Genomic DNA, 16123 nt, shown 5'->3' on the forward strand with positions numbered 1-16123 from the left:
CTTTAGACCACAAGCCCCCCAATGCCTCGATAACAGCCACTGCAATAATGGCAGATCATCAGCAATATCTAAAATGTCCTGCATTGCACACAGAAAGTGTCTGGGCCAAAAAATAACTGACACTTAAACTGATACAATTAAAAATAAATAAATAACAAAAAAAGAACAATCCCTCTAAACACACACACACACACACACACCACATATTTTTTATTTACCCTTTTAAATATAAGAGGGTCAATTTAAAAAAAATTGTGTTCAATTATTTTTGCTGCACAAAATTATTTTGGAATGCTAATGTGCCATGTATGATTATGTCGAAAAATTTCCTCCCAAAGTAATCGGTGAACAGTTTACAAAATGTTGTTTACCTGGATCAAAGGGTGAGTCCATTTCATGTAATTAGACCTTGAGGCCAGTAGATGGAGTGGCATTCACACTCATGCCATGAAGTGCAAATAACTACTGGTTACCGTCAGCAGAGGTGGAAAGTCCAGGGGTCAGAAAGCTAAAGTCCTGCCATGTGTTTCATCTACGTATGAACTCAGCCAGCTGATTTCACCAATTAGTTCTACCTCCTGGGTGGGGATTTATGCTAATTAGCAAATCCATGTGATTGGAACCAAATACTGGGGATGACTTTTACTTTCTGAACCTGGATTTTCCACCTCTGCCCATCCGCTCTAACTTCAAACCCTCAGCTGTAGTGTATGTGTGTTCTGTGGGAGGAAGTATGTGCAAGTCAGGACCTGGTCTTAGTGCTCATCTGACAGACTGCAGGTGCAGGATCAACCCAAAGGAGTTCCTATTGCGCCGTAATGTGAGACATGCCATCATATTACATTACATCACAGGCATTTAGCAGACGCTCTTATACAGAGTGACTTACACAACATTTTGCATAGCATTTATATTACATCCATTTATACAGCTGTCTATATACTGGAGCAATGCAGATTCAGTACCTTGTTCGAGAGTACAACGGCATTGTCCTACCTGGGAATTAAACCTGCAACCTTCAGGTTACAAAAAACCCATTATACTGCATGCCCTGCTAACTGAACCCCCCTTCCCTGGACAATGCTGTGACTTAATGATCAGCTCAATGGACACACTGCTGTATGAGGACCTTTTATAACAGCAGACAAACTCTGCCGAGTCCAATTAATGACCTCTGACCTTTTATTCCATACAGAATGTATGGAATAAATACAGCCCTGAAATATTCCCTGCATTAAAAAATGGTTAAATTGAACCTGGCAAAATGCCATGTGTAGCTTTTGTAGAAATACATGTTGAGAAGTCCATACATAGGACTGGGATTGCAGACCGCCTTCTGGCTGTTTATGGAACATCTGTGAATGGTATCCCTGTCATAGCAACATGCTATGACACACGCAGGAAGCAGAATAAATTACCACATCCTGTAAAGGTTATCTTGCCGTCGAAGAAAATTATTAGTCAGTACATGGAATCAGAGAGACAGCATGGCGTAACATGTACTTTATGCATATGTTAGATTAAAGGCTTTTTCTCCAAAGCCTATGTCTTTTGTCCTCCCAGAATTTAGAGCCAATTGTTACCTTTCTATGAATTGCATGTGGAGAGATTGTGCATTTGGTTGAACAAATGACCTTTCCCTTTGTAATTTGCAGCCACAAGCTATCATTAGGGTTTGTGGTGAAGTGAACCAGTTAATTGGATTCACCTCTGACCCCTGACCCTTGACTTCATTGGAGAGGCGAGGACAGTAACTTGAGCCGCAGGAGAGTATCGTGACACTATGATGTTAAAGTAGCATTGTGTGTTTGTTATGTACCTGAAGGTTTTGGGTCTGAATCCTGACTGGTGTTGTACTCATGTGACCTAATGATCTCTTCCACCCTTCTTTTTGAAGAAATCAATGTGGTTTACATTAAAATATAATATTCACTCAATTTGCAGATAGTATAAAGCTATAGGCAAGGGCTGAAGTACAACTCACTTCTCAGACCTGGAACAGCTATTTTTCTATTGAAAAGACGGTTTCGACTCACGGTTGCCTTTTGTCTTTTGCTTAATTAGTCCCAGAATGCTAGCCATCTCTTTTACTTTTGTGGTTATTGAACCCTGTATGTATAAATATGTGCACTAAAAAAACAAATAGCACAGCCTCTGCTTTTAGAACACTAGGAAGGGAAAATAAATGACTCTGTGAAGCAGGGAGTTGTTTGCAGCACACTGATCTGGGACATGAGTCAGTCCGTGGGCGGTCTGGGGGTGGTTTGGCCCAGACTCTGTGAGGCGGATGCAGGCTGGTGGCTCTGGAACGGCTGATGGAGTGAAAAATCTGCCCGCTCGCCTACAACACAGCACACGCCCTGACCACGCGCAAAGACACCCATTCAAGAAATATGATAACCTTTTCCAGTTTAATTAGAGAATCGCTAAATGCCTACACGTAACATTTGCACAGAAAATCTCCAGTTGTGGGCGGAACGAAAAGCGATTTCTCCAACCAATATAACTGACATGCCCCTGGCAGAGTAACAGTTTACATGGCATGGCATGTTTGTTCTGAAGTCGTATTTCCTTTTTTTAAAAAATATCAGGTCGCAATTTTGTCCATATAAATTTTGTCTGCGAAAATCAGAACCACCACCCCCACTCCCACCCCCACCCCCCTTTAGTCTCGTTCGACCAGCTCTGGTCAAAATGAAACTAATCCCATATCTCACCTCCAACCCATAAAACAGCAAGGGAGTTGATTCACCAACCGTTGGTGAGCAGGCGATAGTACGGCATAGCTGCCCCCGATTGCTCTAATTTTGCCCTAATCCTAATCCTAAATGAAATCCTAATTTTCAACCACGTATCGCACAAGAAAACCACAGTAAAGAGTAAGACCAAACCAAAGTAATTAAAATGAACAGCAATTATACTATAATTATATAAAGGTACTTCAGGCAAAAAAGAAAAAAATGAAGCACATTTATATAATGAATGAATGAAAGAATGAATGAATGAATTTTGTATCATTTTAGTTGTTGTTTGAGGCACATATAACATAGGTTAGGCTATACAATCTTTCATGTTACATAATAATAATAATAATAATAATAATACATATCAAAATAAATATAAAACAAATGCCTAACGTCAGATACCATTCTATGTATAAAACATACATAGAAGGGCAGAAAACTTACATTGTTCCAGTGAAAGCAACATTCGATCTAACATTTATAAATACTGTAGTCTAATACATAATATTAGCGTTTTACTCATAGGATAATGTGTCGTTTTCTTTTCTTCAGAATGTATGAATTTCCTATTTTTTTTTTTCAGATACACACATTACACCATGCAATTGAAATCTAAACGCAGTTGTAATCATTATCATCAGCGTGTACGGCGTGTAAACACGACCTATCTCGCTTAGACTTCAGACAAAAGGAAGGTACTATCATCAAAAATGACCCCGTGTGCCTAGACTGGGAGACGCGCACTGTCACAGCCAGTCAGGTCCGCGGGACAGGGGGAAACTCCCTGCGCCAAAGCAGGCGGGGTCGGAAACGCGAAAGCCTGGCACAGCACGGGTATCCCACCGTTGGAGGAACGCGACACGCAGAGCTCAGTGCACCGATAGTGGCGCTGCGTAGCCGGTTGAGGGTAGCGCCGATCCGGCAAACACGTTAGCATCACTATTTGATGCAAGGGACGGTTTGAAGAAACCTCCTGCTTGCCTTTACATAATCTAGTACTCTCCTCCTCGATTGCAAGACGGAACGTACATAGAACCAGCGGCCAACAAGTACATACATATCTCATCTGTGGATATTTCCAGAAATGGACGGTTTTGCCGGCAGTTTAGGTGAGTGGCATTTAATTTAATTGTCTTTTTTTTCTTTGCCGAGGTGATGCTCTTATATTCAATGGAATGTCTGGACATAGGGAAGGGGCAATTCAGGCTGTTCTTGTCTGAAGACAGGAGGATGTCAAATTGTAACATTATTTTGATGTGGTCTGCTGTATATGTCGTTTTGAAGGCGAGAATTTACAACGCTTTTATCCAGAGGACAATGTCGAAGGCGATGTTGTGCGTAGTCTTTGAGATTACATTGCTTTGTCTGGACACGGTTAGCCTTAGTACGCTTTGTCTAGCTGTGTTTGGAATATCAACTAGGCTACATTCAGAACCGTAGCTGACAGATCATGAAATATGTCAAGCGACGTGCAGAATGTAATTACTTGATTTTGTATTCTTTTCTCTGTCGTTTTCATGCGTAACATATCCAGATGTTGCGTTTTAATATTTTTACACAGAAAGCCTTAACGCCTTGGTGATCGGAGAGCCAAATGTGGAAGGCTCGAAATTATTTAATCATTTACAATTCCCTGGTTGCCTTTATTTAGTCTCGAGATCTCGGGCTATAGGGACATTGCAGGCTTGTTATGAAGTTTAATCAGTGTCTGGTCCGCACGCTGATAGGGTTGCGGCCGTCTCTGTGTCTAGGGACTTTGAGGCCGTTTCTGACAGCACATATATGCATTACAGGTCTTCTAAATGCTTGCTGAACCACACACAGTACGCAGGGAGCACTGTCTTCACACATTCAGACTGATGATTCATATTGGAATCCATGACAATATTCCTTAAGCGGCAAAAATAGCTCAAAATTTTGTTTTTCACTGGCCATTGTGGATTTAAATGTTTAAGAACCCATCAATATTCATGTGGGCAGTCAAGTTGAGGAGCAGATACTGTATCTCCTCTTTACCTCTCACTTGCCCTGTGCTTAGCACCCGCCCAAGCTGTGTGTGCCTCTCCAGGTTTACTCTGTGCAGTTATCACATGTGTGTTACAGTCCAAGAACATCTTGTGCTTGGCTCTGTACCTTCTGTTTGTGTCAGTGCCATTGTGTATGAAGTATAATTTAGCATTAGTGTCAGTATTTCTGAGGGCATAGTGTGATTCTGTGTTTGTGTCAGTATTGCCAGGGGTTTGGTGATCTTGCATGTCTGGGTCTGTGTGTTCTTGGCACCACAGTTCAGTCTGGGCCAGTACTGCCGTGTGTGGTGTCATTCATGTGTGTTTCAGCACTGAGCTGTGTTTGTTGTCATTACTCTGTTTTTGTGTCTGTTTAGCTGTGTTTACCATCTTTTTAGTGTTTGGGTCAGTACTACCATGTCTGATAGCATCACTTTGTGTTTATGTGTCCACTATTTCTTCTACAATATCATTGTTGTGTGTATGTTTGTCAATATTTCTGTGTCTGGGTTGCATTATAATGTGAACTGTACTGTAAATATATCCTTCAATGAGTATCATTTAGAAATGAGTGGTCCACTGTGGTTTCTCGTTGACATTGGTCTGAGTAAACATCGTAGTATATTGTATTGGAGCCAGCTACCATCCGCCACTAGCATATGTGAGGCAGTGAAGCCTTTGTTAGGGTTGACCACAAGAGGGAGACTGTAGAAATGAGTGTAAATCTACTGTTGGGTCTAACCTAAAAAGAGTTGCAAATTGTTACAGTCTTATTTTTGTCCACAGAGAAAGACAAAAAAATAAGATTTAATAAGCACAACTTAGAGGTTCGGATACAGGAAAAACTGGCTGTCCAGACAAGCCATTTTTTTTGCTTATATTTCCATACTGAAGAGGAAGAAACAGAGCTGAATTTTTTTGACAATACGTGAAATATGGAATTTATGGCCATCTCTGAGATTGAGAGGCTGCCATTCCTGTCTGGAGAGAGAAAGGCATGTGTGGCTTTGGAGCTTTGGCAGTGCGGTACGTTGCCACTTTCCACAAACTGCGGAGCAGTCAGTAACACAAGAATAAAACAAAGACCTTATATGGTTTGTGCGCTAATTTCATATTTATGTCTTGTAGATGTAGAATGCTCTTTCTTTCTTATGTACGTATCTGCTGTAACTGTGTTTGCTGCTGTTCATTCTTGAGGTTTGGTATGTTAGCGTATGCTTTAGCAATGTAAGTGTACCCTTGTAGCCATGCCAGTAAAGAATAGAGCCATTTGAGTCAGAGAGAGGTTGAGAGAGAGAGAATGAGAGTGAGATTGAGACTGATTATGAACAATCATAATAAATGAATTCTAGCAATGACTGACAGGCAGGGAGAAACAGAGGTTCAGTACATGGTAGTGCTGTGCTACAGCTGTTTGGTTACAGCCGACTAAAAGCTTTCCTAAACAGATGTTTCTGAACAGGCGAAAAACAACGCCGCAGAATTCCTGTGCCAAGGCTTAGGTGCCTCACAGCTAAAAGCCCAATAAAGAAGCAAGCCAAGTGCAGGGGGTGCTTAGAGGGCCAGGATGCGGCCTAACAGTCTCTTTTTGCCAAGCCATGCTTGCTGCTGGAGACTGCAGTGCCAGGCAGAGGGTCCTTAATTATCATCCTAAGATGACTTCCAGGAAATTAGTGCACATTACAGCACTACATCCGAGGTTGACGACACTTGACATTGGGATCCTCTGTCTGCCCGAGGTCACAAAAAAACTGAAGTTGGCTCGGCCATCCTCGAAGTACTAATACAGCCAAGTGGTTGGTTCGGACGTCCAAAATCTATTCACTTCCCGATCCACTGCATGCCAGGCGGCCAGAACAGGGTCTAGTCATGTTATATATGCGCACGCTGCTTGAGATTAGATGTGCGGATGTAAGGTGGTATGGTTGAGTGAAGCGGTACCCCTGTGAGTCTCTAATGGGTAGAAGGGGATATGTTTTAGGTTTGGTGGGCAGGGTGAGGAGAAAGTGTCGGTGCATTGGAGGGAAGCCGTGGGTGTACAGTAAGTTTGGGGGTCATATGGGGTTCAGTTTAAAGCATTTCCTGTATGGAATTTTACAAGAGCCTTACATAGACATTTAGGGGAACACAGTGAAAGGCTCGGAGGTGGTTTCTAAACAGCACTCTCCAGCCGCCTGGGATTCCCCTGTCTTTTAGCCACATGGGGGCAGCGTGTGTGTGTGTGTGTGTGGGGGGGGGGGGGGGGGGGGGCAGTTGGTGCCTGAAGATCCCTCTCTCCTGCATTGTTGGTACTGAGTGACTGTTCTGTGTGTCTAGTGCTTGTATTTTTGTGTATGAGGGGGTGGGGGGTGGGCATAGGGTATTTGGCATAGAAACCAGTTTACTGGGCCAGTGGGCAGTTGGGTGGGAGGGGAGTATCTGAGCTTAACAGAAATCTCAGTTGAAGATTGAGGTTATGTCACACTCACAGTGGGGGAGGAGTCTCAGTGAGAGCCACATGGTGCGCTGCAGGGGTTAATTCATCTTCTCCACCAGTTCTCCTTGAATAAAGATCCTCCGTCCTCCGGTAAGGCTGGATGCTGATAGGCTGATATTCCCTGTGATGCACTCTCCCCGGGGAGTCACGGTACCGTATGGCTGCAGCTACATACATGGGCAGCTGGCTACACCAGAAACCATGCTAATGAATTTGGAAAAGAAGAAAGCGTGATCTGCCCCTGCGGGAGTGGGTAGGGGTGGGGTTTGGGGGGTGGGAAGGGGGGGGGGTGTTTGGGGGTGTGCCCATAGGGCAGCCATGGCAGACCACAGGGGGGCTTTAATCTCTGAATTAATGTTGTTGTGAGATAGACAGGCTTTAGTATGGATTAAATTTGAAACTGTCCTACTCCTGCTTGGGGAATAGGGGCATCTAATCTGGGAGTAGTCAGGTGTATGTTAATGGAGGATATGGAGGGGGGCTGTGTTATGGATTAATGGAACAGTTTCTTTCTGGTTTACATTTTTTGGGAGGGATGGGGGAATTTTTGAGAAAAGGTTGGTGGGGGTGGGGTGCAGAGTTAAGATGTTAAATTCATATATTTTTGTTGTGGTTTCCTAGCAACACTGCCAGATCACAGGTCACACATTTGAGATCTGACAAGCAGTCTCATGATCTCCACAAATTGTAGACCTACTTCTGGCATCCATTAGGTTCTCAGGGTTTTCACAGTTTTGGATGGGCTAAATATAAATTTGATTGATTGTGTATTATTTACTTTTTCTATATTTTAACAAGTCATCTTACTGACTTATTTGACATGTAGATAGTGTAAGCATTATTCTATGACTAATCCTGCAGACAGAAAAATTCTGTTTTTAATCCGTAAGTGCCTGTAAATATACATGAACAGGTTATCCTGCCTGTTTTGTTTCATGTAGCATGAATAATAATTTAATAAGTGCTACATAATATACCATAACCATGGTCGTAAGAATACACGTTTCATAGCTAGGCATTTCATAGTATTGAAACTAGTTATGTTGAGCATTTGGCACATGATTTATAATTCATATGAATGCTTGCTTCAACTGCATGCTTCATAACCTCATGTTAGATATAATTTGCTCATAATGCTTTTTACAATGTTTTTGGCAATTATTCAGAGCTGATGAAGGACTAATGAAACCCCAGTTCAGGTGTTATAATTTAATATTTACTGTTGTGGGAATAAAGCCAAACGAGTTTATTACTTTTGGTCAGAAAGCCCCTAGACGGCCATTTTAGCCATGTTTGAATTACAGTGATGCGTCATGTTGGTGCAGGAGGCATGGACCGATGACATCATCCTGCTTTGCAGTAGGTCATGGGAGCATGGAGTGATGACCTCACCCGATCTTGAAGCAACTGGGCAGGCACAAAGGGTCTACCTGGGGTACGTCCCAGTACTCAAAAAATACATCCTCCATTTCTCTACTACCCACTCGCCTCCTCCGTGCCCTGGAAACCAATCTTTGTGTCCTCCCTCCCTCCAGTGTCCCAGTATTGGAGGAGACGAGTGGAGCACACAGAACTGTATTCGCGAAGCAGCTTCAAACTCGTCTCCTCCCCTCCTTTCCTCCACATACTTCCGGTTAGGAGGCGAGTGGTAGTGGAGGAGTGGAGGAAAGGAGGCGAGGAGAGAAGAGAAATGGGACGCACCCGTCGCCTCATATGGCAGCGGCCCATGGTTGCGCAGAGTGATGACCTCATTCTATCATGCAGCGCATTGCGCAGTGCAGAGCAGTCCAGTGCAGTGGAGCAGCGTCGTGAGTCTCTTTGGAGAGCAGAGCTGGAATCAGGCTCTAGTGTGCAGCCTGTTCTGACTGGAACGTTTCCATGGAAACCTTGGAGTGCAGAAAGTAGGCAGAGACCGTGATGTCCGTGATGACCAATCAGAGCGCAGCCTGTTGAGCACAGTCGTCCAGCACTTCAGGTTCTCTTGCTTAGTTAACAGAGCGCTCGTTGCAAGTTGCAACAGCAGCAGGGGGCTTAACCCTCAAGTGTAGAGCAATGGACCACTGAATGTGAAATGAAACGACTGTTTCTTTCAGAGTCCACAGTGTGTTTACATTTATTGCTTGATATGCTATTGATTTATGTTGATTTGTGTTGATTTACTGAGGAAATAGAGAGAGAGAGAGAGGGTGATAAGAGTATTTATGTTAGTCAGATCTTATGTTCCTGAGATAGCTAGTTCTGTGTCAACAGACAGAGGGAAGCACTCTCTGCCTCTCTCAGGGACTGCAGTGTGGAAATTGTTAATGAAAGCAAATGAAACTGGGGCAGCAGAACCGCTCTGCTCCATGGATTCTTCTCAGAATCTGCTGATGCTGTTTTATCTGTGTGTGTATGAGAGAGAGCGAACGCTACAGAGAGACTGAGACAGAGGGAGATGTTGTGAGGATATCGAGGCCATGATGAAAGCACTTGTCAAACCACTTTCATTTCAGAGTGGTACAGAGCTGAGGGAGCAGGAGGTTGCAGGGATGGAGAGAGGGAGGGAGAGGCCCTGAGGAAGGGGGGGGGGCGGTTAGGTTGAGGTTAGGCTTTCTTTATTGAGCTCTCTGGTTATCACATTTGGGCTGTAGTAGGGGAAATGAAAGCCAAGGTTCTGTGAAACCTGTAAGGGGTAGAGATACAATGAGCTGCCAAGCACTGACCCATTTGACATATCTATCCAAAGAAAAATACAGCTGTTTGCCTAATCAGTGAGTGACTAATGCAACACACAGTTTCATGAAACCTTCGGTTTCTCCCATCTCGAGTAAATGTGTGAAGCTGTTCCTCGCAATACTGGGCTCCAGCACCTGTCCCTGCAGTGAAAACAGTTAATCAGGCTTGCAGCCAAGGCCCACCTTACAATGGGGGAAGGGTCTGAGGTTAGAAAGAGACTAATGTTGGTAGCCCCTGCTGAGAATGATGAGATGGTGGTGGAGAAAGATCAATCGCCGGTATCGATCTGTTTTAGACAAACACTCAAGGGAGGTGGAAGGAGATGGCAGTTTTAGGGCAGGCACTGTGCAGTAGCTTGGTGGTGGAATGTCTGACAGGAAGGCTAAGGCAGTTAAGGAGGTGGTTTTCCCCCCTAAATGCATTAGCTTTTATTGGTATGCAGGATACGTTGCTTAGAAAAATATTACCCTAGTTGTGTCCTTCCAGATGAAAATCCTTTGCATGGCGGGGATTCTAAATCAGGGCGTTTTGTCCTGGCCTTTAGTTGGCTGAAGACAAGTGCTGCTTGTACAAAAAATGCATCAGTCTTTGGTACAGCCAGTGCTCACTCTTTGACTTCACTTATTCTTTCTTCCTACCGCAATATAGAATACAGTGTTTTGTTCTTCCCGCCATCTTCAGCATTTTCGTTTCAGTTGTCAGCTCTTCCATGAATTTCAGCTCTCTGATCACATTAACGCGGTAAAACCGCATTAATCCCTGCAAATTAACACCGAAGCTAACCTTTGCCTCTTGACTTTCCTGTGTAATAGCATGTGTCTCTAGGAAAGCCAGGTCTAACTTTGGCAATTCTAAAATGATGTTTTTTTAGCAGTTTTGGAGAAAAAGCAACTGCGTTTTGGAAGGAAGCCTTGTGTTGAGGTGTGACTCAAAAGCTTTTCACTGATAAGGCACTATAAAAAGAAAAATACACAAATGTGAGAACATGACTGAGCAAACTAGTCTGCTACACCAGCCCTGTAACAGGCAGTATAAAAATGAGTCTGCTACACCAGTCCTATGACGTGATATAAGAATGAGTCTGCTACACCAGTCCTATGACATGTGGTATAAGAATGAGTCTGCTACACCAGTCCTATGACAGGTGGTATAGGAATGAGTCTGCTACACCAGTCCTATGACGTAATATAAGAATGAGCCTGCTACACCAGTCCTATGACATGTGGTATAAGAATGAGTCTGCTACACCAGTCCTATGACAGGTGGTCTAAGAATGAGTCTGCTACACCAGTCCTATGACGTGATATAAGAATGAGCCTGCTATACCAGTCCTATGACATGTGGTATAAAAATGAGTCTGCTACACCAGTCCTATGACAGGTGGTCTAAGAATGAGTCTGCTACACCAGTCCTATGACAGGTGGTATAGGAATGAGTCTGCTACATCAGCCCTGTGCCTGTTCTTGTGCAAGAGTGAGGGACATCCCTTTTGTGTTTGTGTTGTGCATGCTGTCTTGTGGAATCACAGCGCTGCACTATTGCTGTGTGTCTGTAAGAATGCTAGCGGTTTGTGATGTGGCCTGATGTTTCAGTGGGGGTGGTGTGTGATAGCAGGCTGCTGTGGTATGGCACTGTGTTCCTTTTAATGTTGCAGAAAGAACTGCCTTTGTGAGCAGTGCTGAGGTATTGTAAAACACTAGCGAGAAGTGGCTTTGCTCTGTAGTGAAATTCTGGTGAGCCATGCTGTAGAACTTCAGTGAGGAGCACTACTGTAGTGATGCTGTGGTGAGCACTGTTGTGTAATTGCAGCAAGGAATGATTAAGTATTGCACTGATGGGTAAAGACTGCTGTGCATCAGTGTTATATCTTTTAATAATGTTATGCCCATATCTCTCACTTTCTGTATGTTTCTCTCGCTTTCTCCTTTCCTCTACCTCTTTTTGCCTACCATTGTCTTCAACTGTCGCTCTCTCTCCCCCTCAACATCTATTTCTCAGGTAAATTCAAAGCGCTTTATTGCCATGAATGATAAACCAGTGAATATTGCCAAAGCATAGAAATACCAATTACAGGCGATGTGTATTATAACACATAATATACAAAATATTAGATTTATATCAGGTTTAGATTTTCAGTGCAGTGGCGCCCAACCCTGGTCCCAGGGAGCTCCTGGTTTTTGTTTTCACCTTAAATACAACAACCACTTAGAGCAAAGAAACCAGGTAAGGTGAGTTAACTTTGCAATCGCCTGCTTTAAGTGCCGACTAAAAACAAAAGCCAGCAGACCCTGCGGCTCTCCAGGACCTGGTGTGGCCACCCCTGGTGTAGTTGAAAGAGAAAAAATACAGTGTGAAATTTTTTTTTGTCCTTTTCCTCTTCCCCAGATGACAGCATCTCGGCGGCGAGCGCGTCGGACGTGCAGGACCGGCTGTCGTCGCTGGAGCTGCGCATGCAGCAGCAGGAGGACGAGCTGGCGGTGCTGAAGGCCGCGCTGGCCGACGTGCTCAGGCGCCTGGCTCACTCCGAGGACAGCGCCACCACCAAGAAACCGTCCGGCAAAGGTGCGGCTCGCCCCTCCCCCTTCGCTTTCTGAGCTCGCCCCGTTGGAGCGTCTGACACCTCCCGCCCCTTTTTATACGTCCCTCCTGTGACCCCGCCCACCCCGTTCTCTTCTCTGACATCCTAAATTTTTCCTGAGTGAGGTAACAGCTCCCCCGCCCAAAATGATGTGTTTAATTTACAACTATCTCTTTTCAACTGTGTGTCAGAATTAATGAGGGGATAATATTCTGCAACACTGCAGCCATGTCTTCTCCTTGTTTGGGCATTTTAATGTAATGTGTGTGGGAGTGTGCATGTGTGTGTGTGTGAGTGTGTGTGTGTGTTTGCGTGTGTATGTGTTTGTGTGTGGGTATTTGGCAAGACCAAGTCACTGCTGCAGTTCTAGTCTCATTTTAAACATATTATGATGTTGCCTATGCTTGCATTCCTGCTTGGCGACGACCTTGTGCCCTGCTCTGATAGGTGCATGCGATACAAAGGGGGGGGACATCAGTCAAAGCATGCCAAGACAAGTCTTCCCTCTCCACCATGCTGATAATCTTTGGTGCTGACTAGAGTTTAACATTTCCCTTAAATCCACTATTTAAAATATCAGGAAAAAGCATTGTTCCTGGAAAATCCCGGTATGTAAGTAGCATTTTAAAGTGAATTGTGTAGGAAAGTCAAACACGCCTGTCTGTGAGGCATTGGGCCTCATTCACAAAACTTTTCTTACATTATTATTTCTTTCGTTCTTAAAAATGTTCCAACGAAAAAACAATATTAGATTCAATCATGTATGAGATGAATGCTGGCTGTTTGTAAATTTTATGCACAATCATGTTCGTGTGATTTGCATAAGGAAACAGCCATGAACAAATACAGATATGAAAAAAACGATGAATGCTGAAATGTTCTTGGAAACGTTCTTAAACGCAGTTTACAATCAAATGTGATCATACATACTGTATGTTTTGTCTGTATTTCTGATATTCCATATCACTATCACACCCTATAGGGCACAATCCTCTACGTGAGGCCTACTCCATGTCCTGCATAGCCAATGGGAGCTCCAGGGGTCGAAAAGCCCATCACAGAGATGGCCTCTCTCTGTCTGTTGCCAGAAAGGAGACCCTCTCCTCTGCAGCTAAGAGGTAATGACACACGTGCTGGCTGACCATTATAGTTACTGATCACATAGTTAACTTAATGAAGTTGGCTTATTGACCAGGCATTTTCCCCATTGGTGAGCTCAGCCAACTTGGTATAATTTATATTGTGCAAAGTACTATTTGGTGTACCAGGGTCCATTAGTGACACAGACCTGGGCCAAAAGTCACTTGCATTGTGTTGTGGAATTAAAACTGTGTGGCGCTGTTACTGTTATAAATGAATAATGTATATCTAATTCGAATCTGTCTGTGTATCTTCCCTTGTATGCTCATGCGTATCTGTCTGTGTATATGTATGTATCTATGTATGTATGTATGTGCATCTATGTGTGTGTGTGCATGCATGTGTGTGTGCATGCATGTGGGTGTGTGTGTGTGCGTGTGTGTGCATGCGTGTGTGTGTGCGTGCGTGTGTGTATGTCTGTGTGTGTGTGCGTGCGTGCGTGTGTGTGTGTGCATGCGTGTGTGCATGCGTGTGTGTGTGCGTGTGCGTGCATGCATGTGTGTGCGTGCGTGTGTGTGTGTGCATGCGTGTGTGTGTGCGTGCGTGTGTGTAGTGTGTGTGTGTGTGTGTGTGTGTGCGTGTGTGTGTGTGTGTGCTGGTGTGTGCATGCGTGTGTGTGTGCGTGTGTGTGTGCGTGTGTGTGTATGTCTGTGTCTGTGTGTGCTTGCGTGCATATGCATGCGTGCGTGTGTGTGTGCGTGCGTGTGTGTGTGTCTGTGTGGGTGTGCACGTGCGTGTGCATGCGTGCATGTGTGTGTGCGTGGTGATGGTGTGTGCATGTTGTGTGTGTGTGTGTGCTGCGTTGTGTGTGTGCATGTGTGTGTGGTGTTGTGTGTGTGTGTGTGTGCAGCGTGTGTGCAGGGGCACAGGCGAGCGTGGGTGTGTGGATCGGCGTTCCCAGAGCACACGCGGGAGGGCGGGAGAGGATAGAGCAGCACGAAGCGGGTGAAGGCCGCCTCCACCTCCAAGCTGCTCTCCAAGGCCGCAAAGAACGCAGAGAAGTACGTGTGTCTCTCTCTCCATCTCCTGCCTGAGCAGGACAGGTGCAGTTAATGTGCAGGGACGAGCCCTGCAGCAGAGAGTGGGATGGGTGCATTACATTAAATTACTGGTATTTAGCAGACGTTCTTATTCAGGACAACTGACACAACCTTTTACATAACATTTACATTATAACCATTTATACAGCTGGATGTATACTGAAGCAATGCAGGTTAAGTACCTTGCTCTGGGTAGCTTGAGCACAACGACAGTGTCTTACCTGCGACCTGTAGGTTGCAAGGCCCGTTCTTTACCCATTATCCTACTCTGCCGCCCCAACCCTTATGGTATGTTCAGATAAAGGAAAGGGTTATTGCAAAATACAACATACTTCCCAACACTTTGTCGGCAAGGGTTGCTTTGCAGATGGCCGAGTGGTATAAACCATTCAAAAAGGTTTGAGAGAAGCCCAAACAGCATGAAGTACCTCCATGCAAGCACTTCAAAATGCATGTATTTGAACTACTTCCCAGCCTTGGTCTTGTTGGTGATGGGGGATGCAAGATCAGTTCTCCTGTAAGACAGGGATGTTGTGAGGGATTTCTCATGTAAGGGTATGTGGAGTTAGTCTCATAGGAGAGAAGAGTGTGGACGATTAACTCTGTGTGAGAGAAAAGGGTTGTGAGGGATGAATTAATTAGCTGAGGGGTGTGGGGAATTAGTTCCGTATAACAGAGGGTTTTCTCTGTGCAGCATATGCTGGTGTAAACCAGCAGCTCCAGCGAGCTGGGCTGTGCAACTTGATATAATTAGCCAGCTGAGCTAAAGACCAAGGTCCCCAGCTAAGGGTATTAGACTATTAGTCATACTCTTATTGCTTCACAAGGGGTGACATCACAGTCTGTTAACAGCTAATCACATATTTTGCTATATTTTACCCCTCTAAACTCTCACAGCAACCAACTGGGTGTGTGCACACGGACAGTTGTATGTCCTAGTCACTGACACACATCCGCTCTACAAAAAAATACAATATGGTAATACAATTAGCCCTCTGTGCTAAAGGCTTAGGTCCCCATCTAAGGGACTATATTACACAAAACAATCTCTAGCCAATCTCAAGAAGAATTTTAGTCTAGGCTTAAAATCCTGTGTCTAAATACTTTTTTGCTAAATAAGACTGAAATATTGTGAATGAGGCAAGACAGTTTGATTTATTTCAAGATTTGCCAATGGGGTAAGACAATTTAACTTGCCAAGCAAACTAACTGAAAACAATCAAAAATGTAATCCTTGAGAAAGTTTAAAACTGCAAGACTAAAACACTAATCATTTTCTGTGTAATCATACTTTCTGGTTCTCAAGGGGGTGACAGCAGTCTGCAATGGACGGCCACATGCTCACTCGCATCTGACACACAAGCATGTTGTTCCCTTTCATTTTGCCAATGTCACCCCTTCAATTCATTGCAGTAAGTCCATAA

The 16123-nt window shown here is 44.2% G+C and overlaps 1 protein-coding gene across 1 annotated transcript in view; it reads left to right on the forward strand.

The window, feature by feature from the left end:
- Positions 1-3456: 3456 nt before the first annotated feature.
- LOC135247520 (echinoderm microtubule-associated protein-like 4) overlaps positions 3457-16123 on the forward strand; it is a 29499-nt gene continuing 16832 nt past the window's right edge. The window contains exons 1-3 of the mRNA XM_064321055.1: positions 3457-3853; positions 12327-12503; positions 13502-13637. Coding sequence (XP_064177125.1) covers positions 3829-3853; positions 12327-12503; positions 13502-13637 — 338 coding nt within the window. The 5' untranslated portion in view covers positions 3457-3828. The remainder of the gene's footprint in view (positions 3854-12326; positions 12504-13501; positions 13638-16123) is intronic.

The sequence above is a fragment of the Anguilla rostrata genome, chromosome 2, assembly GCF_018555375.3.
Source record: "Anguilla rostrata isolate EN2019 chromosome 2, ASM1855537v3, whole genome shotgun sequence".
In the NCBI taxonomy this organism is placed as follows: Eukaryota; Metazoa; Chordata; class Actinopteri; order Anguilliformes; family Anguillidae; genus Anguilla; species Anguilla rostrata.